The 27830-nt window shown below is 42.1% G+C and overlaps 1 protein-coding gene across 2 annotated transcripts in view; it reads left to right on the top strand.

Moving 5' to 3' along the window:
• The window catches only part of LOC134358736 (leucine-rich repeat-containing protein 27-like), a 72518-nt gene that overhangs the window by 18326 nt on the left and 26362 nt on the right, over positions 1-27830 (top strand). For both annotated transcript variants that reach the window (XM_063071196.1, XM_063071195.1), the window contains one exon: positions 20917-21109. In XM_063071196.1, the coding sequence (XP_062927266.1) occupies positions 20917-21109 (193 nt within the window). The remainder of the gene's footprint in view (positions 1-20916; positions 21110-27830) is intronic.

The raw sequence follows: 27830 nt of genomic DNA, 5'->3' as shown, positions 1-27830 counted from the left end.
TGCTGAACTGCTTGAGATGTCTGATTATTCTGTTATATTACGCTGTCCCAGAGTGTACTTCATCTGTCAAAATGATAACAATTTTTTTCCTCTAACCAAAAGATTAATGTTGATTCAATTAAGTCCAAACTAATTGTTCGTGTCAGGCTGCACAGGTAGGCACCTCCCAGTCTTCACCCAGCTGACAGGAGTCACCTACCACTCATTGCTAACTCACCACCTGCAGCCTGTTTAAACCCAGTTCTCATCCACAGTCCTTGTTCACCCATTGAACCAACCAGCTTCAACCAGTTTCTTCTAGCCTTCAGTTACCTTAGTATCTTGTCATGTTAAGTATCCTTTCTCTCTTGTTTTGTGGCCCCTCATGGCTTTTGTTTTGCAGTTATTCATTGAAGTACATTCAGCCAGAGACTCATTCCACCGAGATGCAACGCAGAGCGTCATAGGAAGTCATTCCTGCCTGTGGCCATCAAACTTTACAACTCCTCCCTTGGAGGGTCAGACACCCTGAGCCAATAGGCTGGTCCTGGATTTATTTCATAATTTACTGGCATAATTTACATATTAATATTTAACTATTTATTTTATTACTTGTGGTGCTACTGTGACGAAAAGCCAATTTCCCCTGGGATCAATAAAGTATGACTATGACTAAGTGATCACTTGCCGCTAAATCATCTTCACTGCTCTTCATTTGGGTCAAGCCTCCTCTACATTTCCTGACAAGATAGGTGAAGCAATGATTGACCCAGCAGAGTATGCTCATCTAAAGGAAGTCAAGCATCAACAGGAGCATGCGGTCCCGAAGCAGCAGGAAACCATTGACCATCTATTCACCACTCTCAACCAACTCTCTGTCTCAATACAAGAACCTCACACCAGCCAACCTCCTCCTTCGGAGACCTGGATTCCAGTGCCCAAGCTCCCTGACCCAATAACCAATGGAATGATGGCTGAGAGTCAATCTCTGTTACAGAATCAGCCTATTCCCACTGACACACTTGACAACCACATGTATATGCTGGTGGCCATGCACTCTGAGGCACTCCAGTGGGCCCGCTCTTCACCCCTCTCTGTCTAATCAGGTGCACAACGGACATTGCATTTTCTACGACTCTAGTTTTGCTGGCCCACCATGACAGCAGATGTACTTCAGTTCATTGCTACCTGACCTAAATGTGTCCAGTCCAATTCCTCCAGACAGTGACCCTCCAGGCTCCTGCAGCCCTACCAATCCATTGTCGCCTATGGTCCCGTATCACCATGGATTTCATCACAGGTTTATCACCTTCTGATGGGACCATGGTAGTCGTGTCAGTGGTGGACCCAGTTCTCCAAGTGGTCCACTTCATTACCCTCCCCAAACTTCTGTCAGCTGCTGAGACGACAGATCTTGTACTCCAGCATGTAGTTTGCCTCTACATTGTGTCATAGCAGGACCCACAATTCGTCTCCCGCTTCTGGGGAACCTTCTGCTCCCTCCTCCGCACTTCAGTGAGTTTGTCCTCCGGCTATCATCCACAGACCAATGGTCAAACAGAAAGAGCCAATCAGCAAGTAAAGAAGTTCCAGTGATACTTTGCTGCCTGTAACCCTTCCACATGGAAGAAGTATCTTCTCTGGGCCGAACTGACCTACAGTCCACACATTCTCTGCTACAGATAGGTGGCGGCTTTGAAGTTCTTTATTGCTACCAACCCTCATTGTTCCCCGTGGAGAAGAAATAATGTAGAGTTCCTATCCACCATGACCCTGGTTTGCTGATGCTGGAATGCTTGCAAGGGCCATCCTAACTGCCAATCGTGGTTACTGCTGCCTGATTAACCACACTCAGAGCCCAGCCAGCCTACTCCAGATTGGGGACCACATCTGGCTGTGCATTGACTGGCACGAGCTTTCGCTCTGGTTCAACAATCCCTTTAAGATCACCATTGCAATAATCCAGTCACTTACCATCTCCGGCTGCCATTGTCCTTCAGAATCACACTTGTCTTGCCTCGTCGATTGCCATGGACCACTCAACCCACTTGAGCCTGCACCTCCAGAACCTAGGATGGTGAAAGGTATAGACAGTTCGCCGGTTGATGGATTCATAGTGTCGTGGATGGGTGTACAGTACCTGGCTGACTGGAAAGGGTATGGTCCAGAAGAGAGTTCTTGGGTGCCATCCAGTTTCATCTTGTGTCCATTGCTTATCAAGGAGTTCCACTGAACCCATCAGATCATCCTGGGCTATTTGGTGCTAGCCATAGGAAGAGGGTTCTTGTCAGACCTGCACAGGTAGGCACCTCCCAATATTCATCAAGCTAACGGGAGTATCCTGCCACTCATTTTCAACTTGTCACCTGCAGCCTATTTAAACCCAGTTCTCATCCATAGTCCTTGTTAACCCTTCAAACCAGCCAATCTCAACCAGTTTCCCCTAGCCTTCGGTTACCTTCTTGCCTTGTCATGTTATGTATCCGTCTGTTGTTTTGTGGCCCTTTGTGACTCGTTATTTTGCAATGTATTTTTAAAGTGATCACTCACTGATAAGTCACCTCCACTGCTCTACGGTTGAGTCAAGCCTCCTCTTTTTCTTGACAGTTCACCCATAAAATGATACCAACTCTGCTAGTTCATTATAAATCCAAATGCATTCATCACAACCAACAGGAATGTTTCCATTTGAGTTGTATATCAGTAGGTTCTGTGACAGATTGTTTTTAAATCATAGCTTACAGCTGTCAGTTCTCAAATCTGACACAGGAATAAGTCATGCTATTAGCAACCAATGATTTGCAAAATCTTAATTAAAAGCCATGACATCTTGAAAGCTAAGAAATGTTGTAGTGTGCCTGTGTGATGATTTGTGATTATTTCCGTACCTCTGGACAGATAAGGCAGATAAATTCCCTGAAATTTTGCTTTTTGTTTGGGCTGCTGACCTGTGAATTTGTTAGAAATATGATGTTTAGTGTCATGATGCTTCTCAATTGAATTCCTCTAACACTGCAAAACTAAACATGTATTGAATGTCGTTTCTTCAATAAAATGCCACATTTCTGTCCAATCATAGAACTTCCAAAGCTCACTAATATTTTTTATTTACTTTTCATCATAACATATTTGCTCCTCCTTGGTCCTGACCTCTACTGATGATCTTTCATTTTTCTTGAGATTCTCTGTCCCGGAATTAATTTGACTTCAGTCTCAATGTATGCAGTTTTATTGATTATGTATAATCAATAAAACAGAACACAAAGCTATTGAGACCTTTGACTTAACTGACATGAAGAATTCATAAGGGTCATGCTGCAGGAGCCATGTATCTATTTTCTGTCTGTCTGTATTGTATTTTGTATTGCATTTATTATGACTGATTTGTCATGTGGGTTGTGGTGTGGTAGAAACAAATAAGTATAGTTGCGTATTCACACCTTGCATTTAGTTTAGTTAGAGTCAGAGAGGAAGCCAGAATATTTTTTTTGGCGGCTCTCGTTTGTTAGATTACTGTCATATTGTTATTAGACTGCTTATTTCATTACATTACTATTTTTAGTTTTGTTAGTTTTTTTATCATAGCAAGATTGTTCATCTTTGCTGGTTTCTTAATAAAAGATCGAACTTACTTCCTTCATTTTTAGAACCTTGTTATTGTGGATAGCGTATCATGCAGTGTCAAGCCCCGTGTTTAGTCTCTCAGCGTTTTTGTTTTTTTTCAAATAACCACTACATTTTTGTCAACAAAAAAGAGTTATACCAAATGAACACCAGTCTACAGCTAAGCATTGCCTCGGACCTGTTGGCGAAATTGGAATTGCAACACAGAAACCAGAGCAGCTTGTGGCATGTAACAACCTTTAGAGGGGTTCACGCTGTGTGTTTGTGGTTTGAGCACAGTTTTGAATGGTTCATTGGGGACTGTTCCATGATTATGTGGTGCTTGCCTGAGGGTTCATCGCTTTGTTTTATTGAAATGCTGAAATATTCCTGTTGCCGCGTTTGAATTTGAAGGCTGTTTTGTTTAGTCTGGTTAAAGTGATGTGGATGCGGGGACAGTTTGTTGACTACGTTTATCGAATTGCAATATCACTGATGCTGCAGGTGAACAAAGACTTAGTTGTGAGTAGTACAACTACAAAAGGTAACATGAGTGAATTAAAGTTTGGAACTGATGTCAGCATATCAGTGTTGGCAAAAGAGAAATCAAACTTACTGTGAAATTTTAGTGAGTAGAATTGAAGGCTCCAAAAGGAATACGATACAAATGCGAACAAAATTAAACGTCAATATCAATTAACGATCTTACGGAGAAATAAGGAAAATGCCTTACAAGTGCAATCTTATTTTGAGGATTTGACTGATTTCTGTGAACCCGTTGCTAAGCAATATGTATTGTTGTCACTGCTTCCTGAGGTCGAATAAGATAAAACAAAGTGAATGTTTTTCAAACATTGGATGCCTTAGTACTGTATTCATAGGGATGGTAATGGTTGAACTAAACATGTAATATTGAAGATCATGTTGTGGAAATAAGTGAAAGTGTTTCTCAGATTCCATGACATGTTTTGACTATGCATACACAGGATGACATAAACTTGAGTGACAGTGCGTCAAATGACCATGCTCCAAGTTTTGCTGCAGGCAGAACATCTTCTGTATCTAATACCTCCTCTTCATGCATTAAAATAGGGGTTGATTTCACTGCATTAATCATATGACAACAATTATTGAAGGACCAACATGCACTGGAAGAGCAAGAGGAGAAGATGAAAGAGCAGCTATGGAGAAGGAAGGATCAGCTTAAGTTGCAGGAAGAAATTGCCGCACAAATGGGCCAAAGTTAATGTGCTAAGGGCTTTATTTACAAGGCACAGAGAAAACCCAACACTCATTGTCAATGTAGATTCATTTGTTCCTCAAGTGTCTGAACTACCTCCAAGAGATGGTTCAGGGTTTTCACTCTTGGCTTGTACTAAGGAGGCACTTTGAACCTTTGTCATTTCCAGCAGCTCAAAGTGCTTATGGGGACATTAACTTATGGCATGGAAACACTCTTGTTTTAGATAATAGAGGTCAAAGTAGTGCTATTGATATTATGAGCAAGCAAGTTGAAATAACAACCTTGTTGGAGCCATGCATCTGTTCTCTATCTGCATTATATTCTGTGTTGCACATTTATTATAGTAACTAATCACATGAGTGGAGGCATGGTAAAAGTGAAGAGAATAAGTCGAGTATTCTTGCTTTGTTGGCCCAGTTTGTAGTAGATGGGGACCAGTGAATATTATATCATTGCTCAATTATGCTTAGCTTGCACTTGGGTAAGTTTCATCACCTCAATATGTTTGCTAATAGATATCCTCGACTTTTGGAGCAATCACTATTGGAGTGCAGGTATAACGAATCTTTAGGGACACTGGCAATAGCAATTGTTTTGATATGGGCCGCTGCATTCTGTCAGCAAAAATTTTTGACATTTACGCCAAACAAACATCAGCTTTTGGATGTGTCCATGAAATTAGAAGCACTGCAGCTTGGAACAGCTTGTGGCAAGTAATAAACCTGCTGTTGGTTCATGCTGTGTGTTTGGGTTTGAAACACAGTTTTGAATGGTCAGCGCTGCCTGTCCATTGGAGACTGAAAGCTGTGTACAGGTTTCCCCCGCTTTTCGAACGCTCGCTTTACGAAACCTCACTGTTACGAAAGACCTACATTAGTTCCCTGTTTTCGCTAACAGAAGGTGTTTTCACTGTCACGAAAAAAGGCAGCACGTGGGAAAAGCAGCGCGTGAAAAAAGAAGCGTGTGATAAAAGGCAGCGTGAGCCCCGAGCAGCCGCTCTTCCCCGAGATTCGGAACGGCATTCTCGCCAGCATTGCTTAAACACGTGCCTGTGAGCATCTGTGCTTTATGTCGATTTATTTTTTGAGCATCCGTTTGCAAGATGAGTTCTAAGGTATCGGAAAAGCCTAAAAGAGCTTGTAAAGGTGTTACATTTAGCGTAAAACTAGACATAGTTAAGCGTTTCAATCATGGTGAACAAAGTAAGGACAAAGTGAGTTTGGCTTGTGGAAGTTGACGAAGATGATGTTGAAGAGGTTTTGGCATCCCATGACCAAGAACTGATAGATGAAGAGCTGATGCAATTGGAAGAGGAAAGGATAACAATTGAAACCAAATGCAGTAGCGAACGGACCGAAAGTGAAGTTGTCCAGGAACTGAATGTGAAGCAACCGCGTGAGATTTTCGCTGCAATGATAAAGTACGACTTTAATTTTGAAAGGGTACGTCGGTTTAGGGCAAATTTGCAAGATGGTTTACAAAGAATTGTATGATAGAAAAATGTGTGAGGCTAAGCAGTCAAGCATACTGTTGTTTTTCAAGCCTTCCACATCAGCCACAGCAGATAACGAACCTCGACCTTTGACATCAAGGCAGGCAGACATAGAAGAAGATGACCTGTCTGCCCTGATCGACGATGAGATGACACCCCCGTGTCCCACCACCCCAGTGGTCCCAACCCCTGGGCCGCGGACCGATACCGATTCGCGGAGAATGCAGCAGTAGCCAGAATGCACCCAGCACATCTTTAAGAGAAAAGCCGAAATAAACAAGCTAATTAATTAGGTGCCGCCCGGCATGTAAATGTCGGCCCAGATCAGAGGCGATTGCCGATTGCAGCAATGATTGTAGAAAAGTACAGTATTTCTACTTTATATCGGCTGTGTATTTATCATATCATTCCTGCTTTTACTATATGTTACTGTTATTTTAGGTTTTATGTGTTATTTGGCATGATTTGGTAGGTTATTTTTGGGTCTGCGAACGCTCACAAATTTTTCCCATATAAATAAATGGTAATTGCTGCCTCACTTTATGACATTCCGGCTTACAAACAGTTTCATAGGAATGCTCTACCTTCGGATGGCGGGGGAAACCTGTAGTGGTGTTTGCCTGAGAGTATGACCACTTGGTTCTGTTGGAAAGCTGAATAGAATTTGCCATTGTTTTGTCTGGTTTGTGCACTTGGAAAACAACATGAGTCAACCTGGAAGCAGTGACCTTGAAGTCAAGACTAAGAGACAAACTAATCAAATGTGATATTGAAGGTCAGATTGCTGGAAGAAGTAGAAATATTCTTAAGCCACAGAACAGTCTGTGACTACGTATAAAGCTGAAGACAGTGTGTCTAATGTGTCTGCAGCACAATCTTTTGCTAACAGTGCATCCTGTGAGTCTGAGACCGCATTGACACGCATTAGAATGGAGGCTGATGTAGCTGAGTTATACACAAGACGATAAATATTGAGAGATAAACAAGCATGGGAAGAAAAAATTGAAAAGCTTCAAAGAAAGCAGGAACAGATGGAAGAGCAACTTCAGAGAAAGATGGAACAGCTTAAATTGCAGGAAGAAATTGCAGTCAAAATGGCCAGAGTTAAAGTGCTAGTGACTTCAAGTACTGTGGGTGTTAAATGAGCTCCAGCAGGACAATTCTATAGTGAGAGTTCCTATGTTGACATGGAACAGAGAAAATCCAACATTCTCAATGCCAGTGTAGATAATGTCTATGAGCCACAGGTTTGAACCCCAAGGGGTAGTTCAGGCTCAGAAACATGAGAAAATCTACAAATGCTGGAAATCAAAAGTAACACAGAAAATGCTGGAGGAACTCATGAATCTATGCCATATCCAATAGCACAAGGTGCTTCTGAGGACATTGATTTATAGTATGGTAACACTCTGGTGTCTAAATGCCGCACTGGAGGCTGTTAGGACATGAAAGGAAACCACAAACGTAGCGATGCAACCGCAACGCATTGCATCTCTGACTGAAAGAGAGATTCAAATCTTCGATGGCAATCCATTGCAGAATCATTCACTTATGAGGGCTTTCAAGAATAGCATTGAAGGTAAGATTGATAATTATGGTGATTGTCTCTTTTTTTTCTTCAGCAGTTCACTGGAGGTTACTGTACAGAGCTTATCAAAAGTTGCTAGTGGGTCAGCAAGGATATCTAAAGGCCCAGACTTTACTACAGGAACATTTTGGTGATGAGCACCAAATTGCTGCATCCCATGTGCAAAAGGCTCTTTCTTGCCCACATGTCAAATCAGAAGACATGAAAGCTCTTTGAGATTACTGTCTTTTTCTTAGAGGCTGTCGCAATGCCATGGAAAATGTGCAGGACGTACATGAGTTGGATGTGACTGCTATTATGAGAATTATCCTAAATAAATTGCCAAATAAACTTTGGGGAAAAATGGGGATTGGTGATATATAACTTGCAAGAAAGGCACAACTGAAGGATTACTTTCACTGATATTGCAATTTTATTGAGAGGCAACTAAAGATTACTGCACGCCCAGTGTATGGGGGCGGGGGAAAACATACAATGTTACATTGGCAGCAGTAAATAAAGGTGTGAATGAAACAGGATCACAAATTCATTCTCAGCTGAAGGATGCAGCTTTGCTACTACTGTTGCTGCTGCGGAAATTGAAGCTTAACTGAGCGTGGAACTGATGAAAAGGGTGCAGATTCAAAACAAGCTGTGAATAAAGCTAAAACAGCAGCGAGTACTTCCTTAGTATCTAATGGCCTTACCTGGGACTGTTGATTATGATTGTAAACTTCCTGTAATTCCAGTTCAGGTGAAGTCTAAGGGGAGCATCAAGACGGTAGTTACTTAGGCGTTCTTCAATCAAGGAAGTACAGCAGTGTTCTGCACAGTAAGCTTCATGAACAAGCTCAACCTGACAGGAAAAGGAACACACATTCTCTTACACATAAGGGGTCAAGGGAAGTTTGTGAGTAGCTATGTCATTTAAGAATTGGAAGTAGCTAACTTAGATTGTTAAACAGTTGTGATCTGCCTTACATCTATACGCAGGAACTATTCCTTTCTATAAAGGGAGCAATCCTCATCAGAGAGATCGTCAGGCATGGTCTCACCTGAAGCGTATTCATTTGCTGGAAAATGAGTCAGAAATTGAGCTGCTGGTAGGGATGAATGTGCCCAAGGCATTAGAGCCATTGCAAATGATTTGCGGTGTTAATGATGGACCCTATACAATCAGAACAATGCTGAGTTGGATTCTTAATAAACCTTTGAAAGGAGACTGTGATGGTGGAAGAGTTGATGTTCGGCCAGAGCTGACAGTTAACAGGATTTTAGTTTTGAGCTTAAATGAGCTTTGACCTGGTATGTCAGGAAAAGATCACAATCCAGGCCAGGCTGCTTACCAAAAGAGGACACTTGTGTAAATGTTGAGATTTCATGTCCCCTGTGTCTTGGTAGCATGTAGTTGTAATTTTTCTAGTATAATTAGTGAGCTGGAATGTAGGAGTCATGCATCCGTTCTCTATCTGTATTGTATGATGATTGTATAACTAGTCACATGAGTGGAGGTATGGTAAAAGTGAAGGGAATAAGTTATCATAGTTGTGCTTTGTTGCAGTCTGTAGTAACTGGGGACTAGTAGATGTCGTATCGTTTGCTGTCCGCTCAATAACTCTCAATTACACTTAGCGTTCACTTGGGTATGCTTAAGTTTCATTGCTTCAAGATAGCTAATGAAGGATCGAATACATATCCTTGACTTTTGGAGCAATCATTATTGGAGTGATGGCACATCACGCAAATGTGACAAATCCGTTGGGTCATCAGCAGCAACAATTGTTTTGGTTTTAGTGTGGTTTGGCTGCTAAAAACCTTTTTGGTACAACAATAACACAATTTCATCTTTGCCTAAAAGAAAGATTCAAATCTTTGGTGATCCATTGCTGTATCATGCCTTCATAAGGGCTTTTGAAAATAGTGTTGAAGCAAGATTGATAGCTATAGTGACTGCCTCTAATTGCTTGAACAGTACACTGGGGGTTTCCCTTGACAACTTGTCAGAAGTTGCCAGCATGTTGTCCAGAAGAAAGGATATCTAAAGGCCATAGTTTTACTACAGGAACATTTTGGTAATGAGCAGAAAATTGCATCCACCTACATGCAAAAGGTTCTTTCATGGGTACCTGTCAAATCTGTTAATGTGAAAGTTTTTCAAGACTACAGTCTTATTCTTAGAGGCTGCTGTGATGCCATGGGAGAAGTGCAGTACATGCAAGAACTGGACATGCCTGCCAGTATGTCGCTTGTCTTAAAGAAATTGCCCTGTATACTTCAGGAGAAATGAAGAATGGTGGTTTGTGAACTGTAAGGAAGGAACAAATGTGAAATTAATTTCACTGACATTGTTGATTTTATTGAAAGGCAATTAAAGATTGCTTTACGTATGGTATTTGTGAGTATACAGGATGCTCCATCACCAGCAATAAGCAACAGTGTAAATCAAAGCTAAGGCACAACTTCGTTCGAAGGCTAAAGGAAGCATTTTGCCACTGCTGTGGGGAGGGAGGGAACGTCAACTCTGACCATGAGAGGCCTGCGTCGGGCATTTTCATGCCTTACAAAGCGCAGATTGGAAGTCTGTGGGGCGCCACTCCTCGCACAGACTAGAGCAATGTGTGATTAAGTGCCTTGCTCAAGGGCACAAACACACTGCCACAGCTGAGGCTCAAACTAGCGACCTTGAGATAATTAAACGAACGCCTTAACCACTTGGCCATGTGCTCAACTACTATGACCACTGTTAGAAGTAAAGCTAAAATTGAACCTGGAACTAATAGAAGAGAGAAGGTCTTGTCAGCCAAATGAGTTTGTCTGTTCTGCAAGGGTGAACATACATTGGATTTGTGCCTTCAGCTGGAGAATACTGAGAAGATTGCCTCCCTAAAGGAAAACTATGTCTGCTTTGGTTGCTTGTGTACAGAACACATCAGTAAGGAAGTGTCTTTCATGCAAGGTATGTAGTGGCAAACGTCTCAGCCTATTTCATATTCACTCTGATGAAAAGGGTGCAGAGTTGAAACAAGCTGTGAAAGAATCAGACACAGCAGTGACTAGTGCCCTGGTATCTAATGACCTTACAGGGGCTGGAGATCATGATTGTTAACTTCCCAGAATTCCGGTACAAGTTACCCATCTTAGACTTCACAAGACAGTGGTTACTTACACTTTCCTAGATCAAGGAAGTATAGCAGTGTTCTGCACAGTGGGCCTCATGGACAAACTCAACCTCACAGGAAAATGGACACACATTCTCTTCTGCACAATGGGTCAAAAGAAGGTCGTGAGTGGCTACCTTGTTGCAGGATTAGGAGTGGCTAGCTTAGATGGTGAAAATTATTGTGAAGAACCTAACATTTATACTCAGGAAAGTATGCTTGTCCACAAAAGGAACATTCCACAACAGAGGGATCTCCAGTATTGGTCTCAACTGAAACATGTCCATTTGCCAGAGATTGATTCAGAAATTATGCTGCTGATAAGGACAAATATGCATGAAGTATTGGAGCAAATGCAAGTGAATTGCAGAATTGCAATCAGAACAATGTTGAGTTGGACTGTGAATGGACTACTGAAAAGAGACAATGGTGATGGAAGAGACTGTGCTCGACCTGAGCTGATTAATAGGATCTCAGTTTTGAACCTGGATAAGCTTTGTCAGTGGCAGTTCAAAGCAGACTTCCCTGAACGCAGTCAGGATGAACAACCTGGTTCGTCAGGAGAAGTGAGTAAGTTCATGGAGTTAGTTGCAGACTCTGCAAAAGTGGTCAATGGCCACTACCAGATTTGTTTGCTTTTAGAAAGAAGGAATTTAACATGTATAACATAAAAAAAAGGTTGCTGTAAATCTAAGGAAAAGGTTGAAGAATGATTTGTCATTTCACACTGACTACACAACTTTCATGAAGGACATCGTCTCCAAAGGTTATGCCGAAACAGTGCCAGCAGATGATCTGGATCACAGTGATGGGAAATTCTGGTATATTCCACATTATGGTGTTTACCTCCCCCAGAAAAGAGAAACTTTGTGTTGTGTTTGACTGTGGAGTGACTTTTCAGGAAATATCACCTAATGCTCAGCTTTTACAGAGACCAGATCTTACTAGCTCACTGATTGGAGTCATAAATTCAGAAAAGATCTGATGGTTATCATGGCATGTATTGAATCAATGTCTCATCAAGTTAAGATAGCAGTGGAAGATGCAGCTGTACTAAGGTTTCTCTGGTGGCCTGATGGTGACCTCATCCAAGATGTAGTGGATTTTAGAATAGTGGTACATCTCTTTGAAGCAACTTCATCATTGAGCTGTGCCAATTTCACTCTTGGGAAATACGCAGAAGTCAATGAAGAACAGTTCAGCCGCAAGATGGCGGATAAGGTTTTGCAATGCTTCTATGTATATTACTGCCTGTGTCGGTGTCCCCTGACGAAGAAAGGGTATCTCTCTGCCATGACATTGTATCCATTTGTGCTAAAAGCCCTATTTGACTCTCAAAGTGGATAAACAACAGACAAGGTGTGCTATCTGTGATACCAAAAGAGTAATAAGCGAAAGACTTGAAGAATTTGCATTTAGATCAAGATATCCCTTTGGTGGAGAAAATACTGGGTGTGCAATGATGCATTCAGTCTGATACTTGAAAATTTAAGATCACAATCTAAGATGGACCACTCACCAGAAGAGGATCCTCTCCAACAGTTAGTTCCATCCATGAACTTTTAAGAATTTTGAGTCCAGTGGTGCTATCTGCTAAGAAGATTTTACAAGATTATGTAAGAGAGGGCTTTGCTGAGATGACATTATACGAACATGAGTTTCTCATGAGTGGACAAGCTGCCTGGAAGAACTCTGCCAACTGGAAGACCTCAAGGTTATTAGATGTTTGAAACCTTTGGATTCTGAAGAAGTTACTGCTGCGCAGTTACACCACTTTACAAACGCAAGCGAAGATGGCTGTGGAGCAGTGACCTGCCTATTGCTGCACAACACATGTTCACAGTGTTTTTATCATGGGAAAATCTAGGGTAGCTCCACTGAGGCATCTCTAGGAAGAGGTACAGTCGACTAGTCCTGACGAAGGGTCTCAGCCTGAAACGTCGACTGTACCTCTTCCTAGAGATGCTGCCTGGCCTGCTGTGTTCACCAGCAACTTTGATGTGTGTTGCCTGAATTTCCAGCATCTGCAGAATTCCTGTTGTAGCTCCATTGAATTCCGTTTCCATCTCTCGTATGGGGCTCATTGGTGCTATGATGCCAAGCCACATGGACTCATTTTGGAGGAGTGAGATGCATATGCAGCTTTAAGACTCAGGTTTTTGGACTGATAGTACTTCTCTGCTAAAGTACATCAAGAATGAAACTTCCAGGTTCCCAGCCTTCATTGTGTAGCCCTCTCACTGATCTCATATACAAACTTGGCTTGATAGCAGACTCAACAGTGTGAAGGCTTCTTTTCATAAGCAATATATGTCTAGGATCGGTATGATTTGGAGTTCTACCAAACAGAAAAGTTGGGATGTTCTGATTAACGGAACCCCGATTTGAGTGAATGCTGTATAAATACTGTCCATACGGAATTATCAGTCAGCATGAAATAAATCACATACCGCATAAAATTGTGACAAAAGAATGTTTACTAATTTCAACTTTATCAAACAGTTAATGAAAAAAGAAAATAAAAAAAAAGTACCCATTACAGTTAAACCAGTCTAAATGTGCACATGACTTTGGAGCTTGTATCTTCCAAAAACTTGGTGTAACTGTTACTCATGGCGCTGAATTCTCATCACCAGTCACCAGTAGAGCTTCCCATCTTGGACTCCTTTGTCTTGCGAAGCACTCTTTGTAATTGTGTTTTCCGGTCGGATTGAATCCTACTGCTGTCTCTCCCGATCTCTTTTCCGCACCTCCCGCCAAAAGACCACGAACCCCACCTGTGTTCATCACAAGTCTCTCTCCACCCAGCCCGCTCTAGAACCTTCTCCAAATTCCGCCATCCTGATTGGCTGACGCGACATTCCTAAGTTGAACATCATCATCCCTCATCTTTAACCGAAACCAAAACATTCTACCAGCAGGCCACGCTGTTTTTACAGAAAGCTACTAAATGAAGTACCTGACAGATTAGCAGTAGAAATCTTAACCAGTGCTCTAGAATTGCTAAGAATTTCAAAATTCTTAAGGTCTCACAAGCATCTCAATGGAGGTAAGTAAACACTTCAAGCAACCAGCAGTTGTGGCCTCTAGAGGGTGGAAGGTGAAACCACTCCTGAAGAATGAGACATGAGTATCAGGACCCTAGCATCACCTTCAACCTGAAAGTGGCCTATGAATCCCGATTGTTCTGGAGAACTTCTGCTAAATTATTCAGAAGTCATAAGATGTTACAATGAATGTCATGCAGCTTGAAGAGGAGATATATGCACTAATGCGTATAATCCATCACATCTCATCTTAGGCCCATTTGAGGAACACAGAGACCTGGATTCTTTGATTTAAGATCCTGCTCTTGTTTCTTAGTCAGAAGAGGAAACAATTGAACATCACGATTCCTCAGTCCGACTTGGATGAAGAATAACAAGGTATTGTTATTGAGAAAGCCAAAGATCAGAATAGCCAAGTTTGTTTCTCAGTGAAGCAACTCAGAAAGGCTGAAATAGAGATCATTGGGTTTTCCCAAAAAAAGATATTTCCAAATGAATTCTCACAGCATGGAGGAAGATGAGAGAGTTTGATCAGGTCTGCATGAAAGGTCCTCAATTCCATCGTGAAGGTACAGAATCTTGACAAAGAGAGTTTTCACACAGTTCCTTTTGAAGTAAATGCTATTATCAATGGTCGTCCAAATACTAAAGCACATTCTGATCCTGGTTTGGAAGCATTAACACCCAACCATCTGTTGCTTCTGAAGACTTCACCATCTTTACCACCAGGAGAGTTCCAAAAGGAAGACGTTTATGCTTGTCATAGATGGAAACGAGTCTAATACATGTCAAACTTGTTTCGGTAATAGTGGGTCAAGGAGTATTTACCACGGCTGCAGGAACATCAGAAATAGTCAGGTGTAAACTCAATTTCCAAGGAGACATTGTGCTTAGAGTTGACAAAATAGTGCCTCAAAACTCGTGGATCCTGGGAAAAGTAATTCAAGTCTTACCAGACAGAAAAGGATTTGTGTGACAGATGCATATCAGGAACAGCTGTCCGAACAGGCCGATAACCATGATCTGTTATCTACAGGGAGCAGAGATTTGGTAGCTATAGCTCTAGAAGCTTCATAATTTTGATGACAGAGTAGTGGTAAAGATTACTCTGTACTGGGCTAAGTGCTGACAAATTTTGACAAGTGATGGAGCTTGAACTTGCTGAGATTGCCCAGTAAGCTTGATTAAATACAATCAAAATCTTCTTTTATCATGTCTAGATAACTGAGATAAATTACCTAAATGTTTACATAAACAAATATTTCTTCTGAAATTGCATTAATAATAAGTGAGAAAAGTGGCAAATTACATTGTTTTCTTGGTGCAAATTGCATAATAATTATGGAAGAAACGTGTCTTTGATGTTATTAGTACATTTGAAATTGTTGCTGTGGAAGCTTGTGTGAAATTTTGTTTATTTTATTTATCATATCTTGCCCTGTACAGTTAAGAAAGCAAATTAGTTATCTGTATTCCACATCTTCCTATTTTTAAATTGGATATGGTACTGAAATTGTCATGATGTTAAAATTGATTTTGTGTAAAATGGAGTTGGCAACAGTAATGACGTTTTATAGATCAACTTTAATAGAAGGTTATTTGTTTCAATTTTGAACAGGAATTGCTACTACATTGCAGCAAGAGGTACAGATTATCTATGACGAATACAGGAGAAAGATTGACAGGGGAATTCGACCTAGAAAGTCTGTTAGTGAAGTGTGGAGCAAAATGATTGTTAGCAGTGAGTTCAAAAGTTCAAATTAAGGGATCATACGACACCAGTAACCAGAAGCTCAAAACTCAAATATTTTGTAATTTGAATTTTTACTGTCTGTATTTCTAATTGCAAAATACACTATGTAATTTATTTCGGTCTTGGTTTCATTCATTTTCATTCATTCCATTATCTTCATAGTATTGAAAGATTATTTTGAGAATTGTAACCTATTTGTACTAATGTAATAATTTATACTTAAAAACACCTCTCAATGAATGTTATCCCTAAAATGAAATTCAAACTAAAGAGATTTAATGTTAATCATCTCTTTCCTTCAGACTCCTATGTGAGTTGATAGCTGCAGCTTTATACCAAGTCTGTTTTCAAAGATGCTAATGACAAGAAAAATGCAATTAATTTTGTTGAATGATCTTGGCTGCTGGTGGTTATTATGCTCCTATGACAGCCAAATTATTTAAATCTGACATTACTACTGTATCTTGAGTCTTGCTCAGAAGCATTCTTGCTATGGCATAGCCTCATTTTTTTTTTACCAGCATGTATTTTGGTGCTTGTATTAAGCATCTGTTGCTCTTTGGAAGGGCCTATCTGTGCTGTTTTCAGTGCCATGTTTCCTGTGTGTTGTATTTTTATTTTGAAGCAGTCACTGCTCTTTCAAAATCAACCCCCATAAGTAACATGGAGTGGGAGAGACTAGACAGACCATGGAATCAGGAGATGAATAACACTCCTAGAATTGACAGCTTACCACCTGATTTGTACTGAGCTCTATAGGACTGGACCTTCAGAAAGTATGCAAGGCTATTGTGCTAGTTTGCAGCATGCCAAAATCCTGAAGAAGTGCATCATCATCCTCATCATCTGCAGAAGAGAGAGAGGGAGGGCATCAGAAATTAGTGACCATCTCACTATTCAATGTAGATTACAAGTTTCTGTCCAATGCTAATTGAGTTTAGAGTGCTCAGGGGATTCATATGGTAGCAGGAAAATTATAGAGTGTTGTGCTGCTCAGGGAAACTATTGCCACTGTGTGAGACAGAAGAGAGGAGGTGGGATGGACACGTGTCTCATTGTATTGGATCAGAAGAAATCCTGTGACAGAATATTGAGCATATGCATACATGTTCTCCAAAATGGGCTTTGGAGAGGGAATTGGGAGTTGACAGTTCCAGTTCTGACTTCAATCTAAACAGTAGAGCTATGCAGGTACTGTAAGGTCACTTGAAACACTAATGGTTGACAATGAACAATATTCATTGCCTATATCTCACTGAATTGATTCCTGTCAATCTGCAGATAGAAATATTCTCTAAGCTTAAACTAACATGAACCACTGTTCAACTAAATATGGATCTGACCAGTTCAGAAGCTCTGCCTCCTGAAAGTTGGCAAGTGGGGTCAAATCTACCCCTAAAATATTTCAAGCTGAAATGAATAAAAACATGTTTCCCACTCCCTCTTTTGTCAAGTTGATATCCTTTAAAAATGAATTCTGTTAGTAAACACTTAAGGATTGTAGCAAAAATGCTGAAGAGGTTCTGCCACCAGAAGAGTAGTTGTGTCTTCATACAACCTATGGCAAGTGATGATGAGTTAACATAGATAAGAGGAAAATATGGTAGCAATAGCAAATATGAAAGAATCCAAATGATGACAAAGATGTGTTTCTTGGTGTGCTTCACTACTTAACTCATTCTTTAATTACATACCACCATCACCACCACCTAACTGCTCTTCATCAGCTACCATGGAAGGTTAAAACTTGGAAATGGAGTGGAAAACTGCAGAACTGTAAAGCTAACTCGAATAAATATTTCTATGATATCATCAAGAGAACTTTAGAGTATTTGTTTGACCCTTCTGACTTCTGTGGTGAGTGTATGTTTGTGGTCTTCTGCTACTGTAGCCCATCCACTTCTAAGTTTGATGTGTGCATTCAGAGATGCTCTTCTGCACACCACTGCTGTGATGCATGGTTAGCTGAGTTACTGTTGCCTTCCTGTCAGCTTGAACTAGTCTGACAGTTCTCCTCTGGCCACTCTCATTAACAAGACATTTTCACCCACAGAGCTGCCACTCACTGGATGTTTCTTGTTTTGCACACCAAACTCTAGAGTAAACTCGAGAGAGCGTGCTGTGTGTGAAAAATCCAGGAGTTGAGCAGTTTCTGAGATAGTCAAACCACCCTGTCTGGCACCAACAATTGTTCTATGGTCAATGTTATTTAAATCACATTTCTTTCCCCATTCTGATATTTGGTCTGAACAATAAATGTACCTCTTGACTATGTCCGTATACCTTTGTGCATTGAGTTGCTGCCAAGTGTTTGACTGGTTAGATATTTGCATTAATGAGCAGGTGTACAGAGTAATGTGACCACTGCGCATAACCTAATTGAGAAAATCTAATTGAAACACAACATTCTTACAGGATTAACCAGACCAGATGTAGGAAGGATGCTTCCAATAAATGATACGACAGTCTCAAATCACAAAATAAGAAATTTAGGAATGAAAGATGCGTGGGCTCAAAAAGTATCAAAGAACATGGGGGGGGGGAGGGAGAGAGAGAGAGAAGAAAATGCTTTTGAGACAGATATCAGCCATGTTTGTATCGAATGGTGGAACAAACTAAAAGACTCAAATAGCCTGCTCTTGCTATTTTTTGATTTCCCATGATATCTAACATCCTGACAGCTGCTCAAAATGCTGTTGATTGTTAGTTTGGGTATACAGTTGTCTTCGTACATTTTCATGTCAGCTTTGAAAATCTCTTTTCTAAATATCAGGTAATGTATTTTGCAGGTTGAGCCTTATTTCCATAGCAGCGATATCAGTTGAAAAATTTGCGATAACCCAAATATTTCTGTGTGGAGGGGGCTTCCAGCCAGCCAAATTTTGCAAAACTCTTAAAGCTGCGGTACTCATCAGAAAGAGAAATGAAGTGTTTGTTTAAAAAAACCTTGATGTGAGACTCTGCAGACGCTGGAAGTCTTGAATAAAACACACAAATGCTGGAGAAACTCGCCAGGTCAGGCAACATCAATAGAAAGAAATGAACAATTGATGTGTATTACTTAACCACAGATGTAAGTCAATTCACAGAATATTAAGTTTTCCTCTATTGTCGGGCAGTTCTTTCTCCTCTTTCCCACTGTCAATGAGATGCAGACTGTCATTTGTCCTAATAGAATCAAGTTCACTGTCCAACCATACCTGCAGTAATATGTCCTTCAGAAAAAGAAAGAGGTGGTGAGTGAAGGGAAAGGAACAGAATGGAGGAAGACAGAAAAAGACGATTAGAGGAAAGAGGAATTGAAGGTGGTAGAAAATTAGTGAAGGAAGACCAAGGAAGAAGTTGTGGACAAGAGTGTGTGTCTATGAGATCAGAATTCATCTGAGAATGCTTACAGTCTGTGTCCACATAAATGTAAGTACTGAGTCTGTTCAATTAAGTATGATCTCATATTGTATTGGTCATCATGCCATTCAATCTGTTTAGGGTGTGTGGTAGATTATGTGCAATGGGCAGCCCATTATAGAAGTATTGGCACATAGGCACTTACCTAGTGCTTCACGGACCTAGAGTGGAAAGTGAGTCATCCTTGATCTTGAGATTCATCTGAATAACAAAAGAAGCTTTAATAGTTGGGTAGCAAGGCTGTACTTCGTCCAGTTTTATCTTTTTGAGTTACTAGATGCTGTTATGTCATTAAGGTGGAATATCTGCACAATTGTGCTGCCTATTTAATTTAATATTTTTATAAAAAATTTTTAAGATATCGTTTTTATTATTAAGTATCGCAATTGTTACGTACCCCGTAACTGGGTTGCCAAACCAGCAGAAATGGATCACTCCGTTGGAGTCTGGATTACTAGAACTAAGAAAGTTTTATTAAAGAAACAAGCAACACAGTAATCGAAAGGATAATAAATGCAACAGTTCAGCAATGATAAACACACATGTGCACAGAATTAAGATAACAGGATCAATCAAGTTCTATCGTTGTCTAGGGGTAAATGACCAATTTCAAAGTGACACAAAGTCCAGTTCAATTTAGTTCAGTTCGCAGTAATCGTTGCCATGGCGATGGATAATGTGGGGGGGAAGGAGAGAGAGAATAAGAACGAATGATCATTCAAAACGGCTTCCACACACAGACTTGCGATATTGCTCACAAGCAGCTTTCGGGCGAGTCCTTTATGATGTCACCTGAGGTCACCGACTGTGACCCCTCCTCCAGATGCGGTCGATCCTCTGCAGTGAACCTGGCACCCAAGCAAGGGCGGACACACACCGGGTTCCCGCTGATCGTACCTTTCCACCCTGTGCGTCTAAGGCTGATCCCGCGATCAGCCATCCAAGAGCTTTCCACCGACTTGTGAGAGGCGCACCGCTTCCAGGGTCTCGTTACCTTGGGGTGTCATGTGTGTCCTGCCTTAGCGAACCTGTCCCTTTTTATCCCCCTGCTGGGGTATCGCCTGTCCATCACTTCAAACAGTTCAGGGTTCAAAGGGGGAGCCGCTCTGGACAGCTCTCTCTCCCGTCCCTTCATTACACATTTCCAAATCGCCTGTCCATCACTTCAAACAGATCAGGGTTCAAAGGGGGAGCCGCTCCCGACAGCTCTCCTTCCCCTTCATTACACATCTCCCAAATGCTGCTTCATTGTCTTCCTTATCTCTCTCTCCCCGAAGACAGGTAGCAGACCAACTGCTGATCACACAGGACAGCTAACATCTATGTGTATTCTTGTCACACAATGTACTGCTGCTGCAAAACAACAAATTTCGTTACATGTGCCAGTGATATTAAAACTGATGCTGATTCAATTCACTTCTGTACCTTATCCCCATATTACTTAATTGCCTTAAGTACCAGTGGAGTGCTTTTATATTTGGACTTCCATCAAGTTATATATGCTAATAACACTGTTTTCATTCCAGAAGTTAAGAACTGCTTTCCTTCCGTCATTTTCGCTAATTGTTCAAGAGTTTAGAATTCATTTCTGCTTATTTCAATGCTGTCACTTCACATAGTACATGGAATGTTATTGAAATTTATTGAGCTGTTCTTTTCCCTGTCTTAGAAATGCCAGTGATAGAAAAACTGCAGCTGAATGCACGAACAGAATCAAGTTTAGATTTCTCCAACGAGAAGGAGCGGCAACGATTCAAAATACTGAAACAGAAACTAGCACAAGAAGAGAGAAGAGAAGGATTTCTCCAATCTAGAAAAGACTGGGGTGCAGGTTTCGTGTCAACTGTGCCCAGCATTCTGAGGTGAATGAAAATGCCGAAGAGCAAGCATGATATACCTCCTTTATCATGACTAGTAACATGAAGGTTGCATGGTTAGCTTTGCTTCCTCATGGTTTCTGGTGTCTGAGTTTTATCCAAACTTCAGATGTTTTCAGTCTAAATTTCAAATACTTTCCATGACTGTGGATGTCCATTGGGTGCTCTGGTTTCTTCCCTCCCACAACTCAAAAGCCTGCTGGTAGAATCCAACTGTCTACAGTAGATTTCTCCTTAAAGTAGGTTCCTAGTAAAGGGAGTCAAAGATGACACAGTTGATGGTTATACAGGAGAGAATTCTGTACATTCTGTGCATCACAATTCCTGAATAAGACAAAGCAGGAGAGAGTTCAGAATAGGTGAGGGGAGCAATCAGGATATTTGGCATGCCACAGTTTCTGAGGCACTTGGAATTAAGCACTTGGCAAGGGCTAATAAAAAGAAGTTAGGTTTAAGTGGAGCAACCATTGTGTGAGTTGGCCAGTGTTGAAGTGGGGTACTTGAGATTTGGCTCTTAGAGGCGGAGACAAGGAGACACAAAGACTGTAAGTAGATTTTTTCATTAAAAATATCTTTCTTTTTCTTATTGCACAGTTAGAGTACGGGGGGGGGGCAGGATGTCAGACAGGATAGTGGAATGCTCCTCTTGAAGGATGTGGGAAGGCAAGGAGCCCTCCAGTGTCCCTAAAAACTGAACCTGCAAGAAGTGCATCCAGCTGCAGCCTCTTTCAGACTGTCTGAAGGAATTGAAGCTGGAAATGGATGAACTGTGGATCATTCAGGAGGCTGACGGGCTGATTGACAGGGCATACAGGGAGGTAGTGACACTCTAGGTGCAGGAGACAGGTAACCATCAGGAGGGGGAAAGGAGGATAGGCATTTAGTGCAGAGTACCCCTGTGGCTGTTCCCCTCAACAATCGATGTACCACTTTGAATATTATTGAGGAGGAGATGACCTAGCAGAGGAAAGTCACAGCAGTCAGGTCTCCAGCACTGAATCTGGCTCTATGCCTCAGAAGGGGAAGGGGCAGGGTGGAGAAGAGGAGTGCAGGAATAAGGGATTCCATTGTTAGAGGAACAGATAGGAGATTCTGTGGACAAGAAAGAGACACCTGGATAGTATGTTGCCTCCCAGGTGTCAGGATCAGAGAACATATTGTATTAATAACATAGGTAAGAAAAAGCTGGAGGTTCTGAAGAGAGAATGTAAGGAGTTAGGTAGAAAGCTGAAAAGCAAGGCCTCCAGGGTAGTAATCTTTGGATTTCTGCCTGTGCGCACACCATTGAAGATAATAGGATGGTTTGGCAAATGAATGTGTAGCTGTGGAATTGGTGGAGGGGACAGGGTTTCAGATTTTTGAATTATTGGGAACACTCTGGGAAAGATATGACTTGCACAAGAAAGATGGATGATACCTGAATCCAAGGGGGAACCAATATCCTTTCTGGCAGGTTTGCTACAGCTGTTGGTGAGGCTTTAATCTAGGATGGCTAGGGGATGGGAACTGGAGTGATCGAGCTGAGGATGGGGCAGTTGTTATACGAGTAGATGCAGTGTGTAGTGAGACTGGGAGGATGAACAGGCAGATGATTGCGCAAGATTACAGTCTGAGTTGAAGTATAACACGGGAGCAAAATTGAAAAGGGTGATGAATACAGGACTGAACGTGTTATATATGAGTGCACGTAGTACAGGAATAGGTCATGATCTTGCAGCACAGGTAAAGATTGACATTGTAGACACCACTGAATTGTGGCTTAGAGAAGGAAGTTTAACATCCAGGGATACATATTGTATCAAAAGGACAGGCAGGTAGGCCGGGGTGGGGGGACTCTGTTGGTTAAAAAAATAAAATCAAACCCTTAGAAAGAAGTGACATAGGATTGGAAGATGTAGAATCCTTATGGATAGAGTTAAGAAACTGCAAGGGTAAAAAGATGCTGATGGAAGTTATATACAGGCCTCCAAACAGTAGCAAAGATGTGTGGGGCACAAATTACAATGGGAGATAGAAAAGGCATGTAAAAAGCACAATGTTATTAGGGTCATGGGGATTTCAATATGCAGGAAGATTGGGAAAATTAGGTTGATGCTGAATCCCAAGTGATGGGATTTATAGAATGCCAACAAGATAGCTTTTTTGAGAACTTGTGGTTGAGTCCACTAGTGAATCAGGTTTAATATCATCGGCATATGTCATAAAATTAGTTGTCTTTGCAACAGCAGTACAATCTAATGCATACTAATAGAATGTGTGTGTGTGTGTGTGTATATGTGTATATATATATATATATATATATATGTGTGTGTGTGTGTATATTATGTGTGTGTTTGTATGTTTACATACACATATACATACATACACACACACACACACACACAAATAAAATAGTTAATTAAGTAGTGCAATTCTAGAATTCTAGATTGGGTGTTGTGTAATGAACCAGATTTGATTAGGGAGCTTAAGGTAAAGGAATACTTAGGAGCCAGTGATCATAATATGATAGAATTCGCCCTGCAGTTTGAGAGGGAGAGTATAAAGTCAGTTGTATCAGTGGTACAGTGGAATAAAGGGAATTACAGAGGCAAGAGAGGGGAACGATTGAAAGTTGATTGGAAGGGGACATTAGCAGGGATGACAGCAGACCAGCAGTGGCTGGACTTCTTGAGAGCAATTCGAAAGATGTAGGATAGATACATCCCAAAGATGTGGAAGTATCCTAAAGGCACAATGGTGCAACTGTGGCTGAGAAGTGAAGTCAAAGACAACATAAAAGCAAAAGAAAGGGCACCTTTCTCCCCTTTATCGATCTCTCTGTCTCTATCTCTGGAGAGTCTATCTACTAATATTTTTTATAAACCCACTGATTATCGCAGCTATCTTGACTCTTCCTCTTCCCACCCTTGTTTTAAAAAAATATATATTCCTCTTTCACAGTTCCTCCATCTATGTTGCATCTGTTCTCAGGATGAGACTGTTCATTCCAGAAAAGCTAAGATCTTCTCCTTCAAAGAAAGGGGCTTCCCTTCCTCCAAAATCAACGCTGCCTCACCCACATCTCTTCCATTTCACACACATCTGCCCTAACTCCATCCTCCCACCACCACACTAGGGATGGGATTCCTCTTGTCCCAACCTACAACCACACAAATCTCCGCATCCAGCACATAATTCTCTGTAGCTTCCGCCAGCTCCAATGGGATCCCACCAACAAGCACATCTTTCCCTCCATAGAGATTGCTTCCTATGCGACTCCCTTGTCCACCCATCCCTCCCTACTGAACTCCCGCCCTGCACTTATTCTTGCAAGCAGAACAAGAGCCACATCTTCCCCTACACCTCCTCCCTCACTACCATTCTGGGCACCTAACAGTCTTTCAAATGAGACAACACTTCATCAGTAAATCTGTTGGGGTCGTCTACTGTATCCTGTGCTCCCGGTGTGGTCTCCTGTGTATCGGAGAAACCCGAGATAGATTGGGAGACCGCTTCATCAAGCACCTTCACACTAACTGCCACAAAAAGTGGGATTTCCTAGTGGCCACCCATTTCAATTCGCATTCCGACATGTCAGTCCATGGCCTCCTCTGCTGCCACGATGAGGCCACACTCAGGTTGGAGAAGCAACACCTTATATTCTGTCTGGGTAGCCCCCAACCTGATGGCATGAACATTGATTTCACAAACTTCTGTTAATTCCCCCCCTCCCCTCCCATTCACCATTACACATTCTTGTTTCCCTCTCATACATGCTCTTCTTACCTGCCTATCTCCTCTCTCTGGTGCTCCTTCCCTTCTCTTTCTCCTTTCTTCCATGGGCTTCTGACCTCCCCTGTCATATTCCTCCTTCTCCACCCCTTTATCTCATCCACAAATCAACTTCCTAGCTCTTTGTTTCACCCCCTCTCCTTCTCCTAGTTTCATCTATCACCTGCCACGTTGTTCCATTTCCCTCCTCACCTTCATATTCTGACTTCTTCATCCTTCCTTTCCAGTCCTGATGAAGGAGTCTTGGCTCAAAATGTTGACTGTTTATTCCCAACCATAGACGCTGCCTAATCTGCTGAGCTCCTCTGGCGCATAATGTGTTTTGGTCTGGATTTACAGCATCCAGACTGTAAATCTGGAGGGGCGGGTGAGGTCTGGACCTGACGTCCCGTTCACCCAGGGAAAGTGTACGCACAATACATCGCCTCTCCTTTCCTGGTGTAGTGATCGCTGCGTTGTCACTGTCTGGCCTGCTAGGCAGGAAGCCACTGCAAATGGCCTCTCCTACATTACTGCATCTGTAGCAACACCTTCTCGTCGGTGCCCACCGTTTCCAGCAAGCTTGTTACATCATGGTGCCACCGAGTGTCCGGCGGTATAACTGGATGGGTAGGCTGGGCTCGTTAGCCTTGGTTGGCAGCCAGCCTAAGAGAAGGACAATTCTGAATCCAAACCCGGGTAGGTGGGCTCGTTAGCCTTGTCAAGCCATCCACGTAGGAGAAGGACGCTCCAATGTAAATCCTATGACCCAAGGACCTCGCTGTCACCGTCCCAGCTTGCTAGGCTATGGCAGATGAACCCCGGGTGTAAAAGGTGGGGCCAGTACCACGCACACTGTGCTCCACTTAAAGTACCATTGCACAGGTCGAAGGACATGCCCACATCTACGACCATCCTCCCCGACCATTCATCAAGCCCTGCAGCGATGAGAAAGGGGCGAAAACGGCAGGTGGAAGATGACACTGGAAGCCGCAGTTCCAATCCTGCATGCAGGCGGTTCAGGTGTATGGGTCGTCTGATGTTGTCCCTAGTGACAACGATATCATTCAGCAGCACCCTGAACAACCAAGCAGCCTTCTCTAGGGACAGCACTGCTTGCTCCACACAGAGAGGGGCCTAGACGTGGGCAGCCTCCTTCCTAAATCTTCATTCGCGAAGCCAAGCCATGATAATGACAACATCTCTACCTGTTGTGTCAAAGATGTTGACTATTTTCTAAACGGGGAGAAAATTAAAAAAATAGAAGTGAAAAGGACTTGGGAGTCCTCATCAGGATTTCCTCAAGGTTACTTTGCAGGTTGAGTTGGTGGTAAGGAAGGCGAATGTAATGTTAGCATTCATTTCAGGAGAACTAGAATAAAAAAAGCAAGGATGTAATACTGAGGCTGTGTAAGGCATTGATCAGACACAACTTGGAGTATTGTGAGTAGCTGTAAGAAAAGTTATGCTGGCATTGGAGAGAATCCAGAGGAGGCTCACAAGAATGATTCTGGGAATCAAAGGGGTTAATGTATGAGGAGCATTTTTGATGGCTTTGGGCCTGTACTCGCTGGAATTTAGAAAAATGAGGGGCGGATCTCATTGAAGTCTATTATATATTGAAAGGCCTAGACAGAGTGTAGCAAGGGTGGTTCCTGTAGTGCTGGAGTCTAGGACCAGAGGACAGAGGGATATCCATTTTGAACAGAGATGAGGAATTTATTTAGCCAGAGGGTAGTGAATCTATGGAATTCATTACTACAGACGGCTGTGGATGCCAAGACATTAGATATATTTAAAGTGGGGGTTAATAGGTTCTTGATTAGGCAGTGTTTCAAAGGTTATGTGGAGAAGGCAGGAGAATGGGTTTGAGAGGGAGAATAAATCAGCCATGATGGAATGGCGGAACAGATGTGATAGACTGAATGGCCTCATTCTGCTCCTATGTCTTATGGTCTGGAATATACTTTCAGGCTACAGAAAAATAAGGAAGGGGGAGACTAGGACTGATGGAATTTCATGGGTTGCAGATTGGGATAAATGGGCATCTCCTGTTTCATAAAAATTATGTAGGTCAACCCACATGCAGTATATTGTGTTTTGGGTTGCTTTTATAATGAAAGCCCTTTTTTTGTGGACAGGCTATTGATTTGAATTGACATCTCAACGGGGCTTCAGCAATAAAGGGTCGAGGAGAGGTAGGTTATCTGATTAGAATACAGACAGAAAGAATGTATGTGAGGCCGGTTTTCTGTGCTCAGTGTCAGATGTGGGAGGTCCTGGAGACTCCCAGCCTCCCAGACGGTCACATCTGCACCAGGTGCATCGAGCTGCAGCTCCTTAGGGACCACATTAGGGAACTGGAGATGCAGCTCGATGACCTTCATTTGGTCAGGGAGAGTGAGGAGGTGATAGGAGCTATAGGCAGGTAGTCACTCCAGGGCCTGGGGAGACAGATAAGTGGGTATCAGTCAGGAGGGGGAAGGGCAAGAAGCAGGTGCTAGAGAGTACCTCTGTCGCTGTCCCCCTTAACAATAAGTACTCCTGTTTAAGTACTGTTGGGGGAGACGGCCTACATGGGGAAAGCAACAGTGGTCGCGCCTCTGGCCCTGTAGCTCAGAAGGGTAGGGAAAGGAAAAAGATGGCAGCAGTGATAGGGGACTCTATAGTTAGGGGTCAGACAGGCGATTCTGTGGATGCAGGAAAGAAACATGGATGGTGTTTGCCTCCCTGGTGGCTGGGTCCGGGATGTTTCTGATTGCGTCTACAATAAATTGAAGTGGGAAGAACAGCCAGAGGTCATGGTACATATTGGTACCAACGACATAGGTCGGAAAAGGGAGGAGGTCCTGAAAGCAGACTACAGGGAGTTAGGAAGGAAGTTGAGAAGCAGGACCTCAAAGGTAGTAATCTCGGGATTACTGCCTGTGCCACGTGACAGTGAGTATAGGAATGG

This window comes from Mobula hypostoma, chromosome 19, assembly GCF_963921235.1.
Source record: "Mobula hypostoma chromosome 19, sMobHyp1.1, whole genome shotgun sequence".
Classification (NCBI taxonomy): Eukaryota; Metazoa; Chordata; class Chondrichthyes; order Myliobatiformes; family Myliobatidae; genus Mobula; species Mobula hypostoma.
The sequence above is the reverse complement of the archived record's forward strand: the minus strand, read 5'-3'. Positions and strand labels throughout refer to the sequence as shown.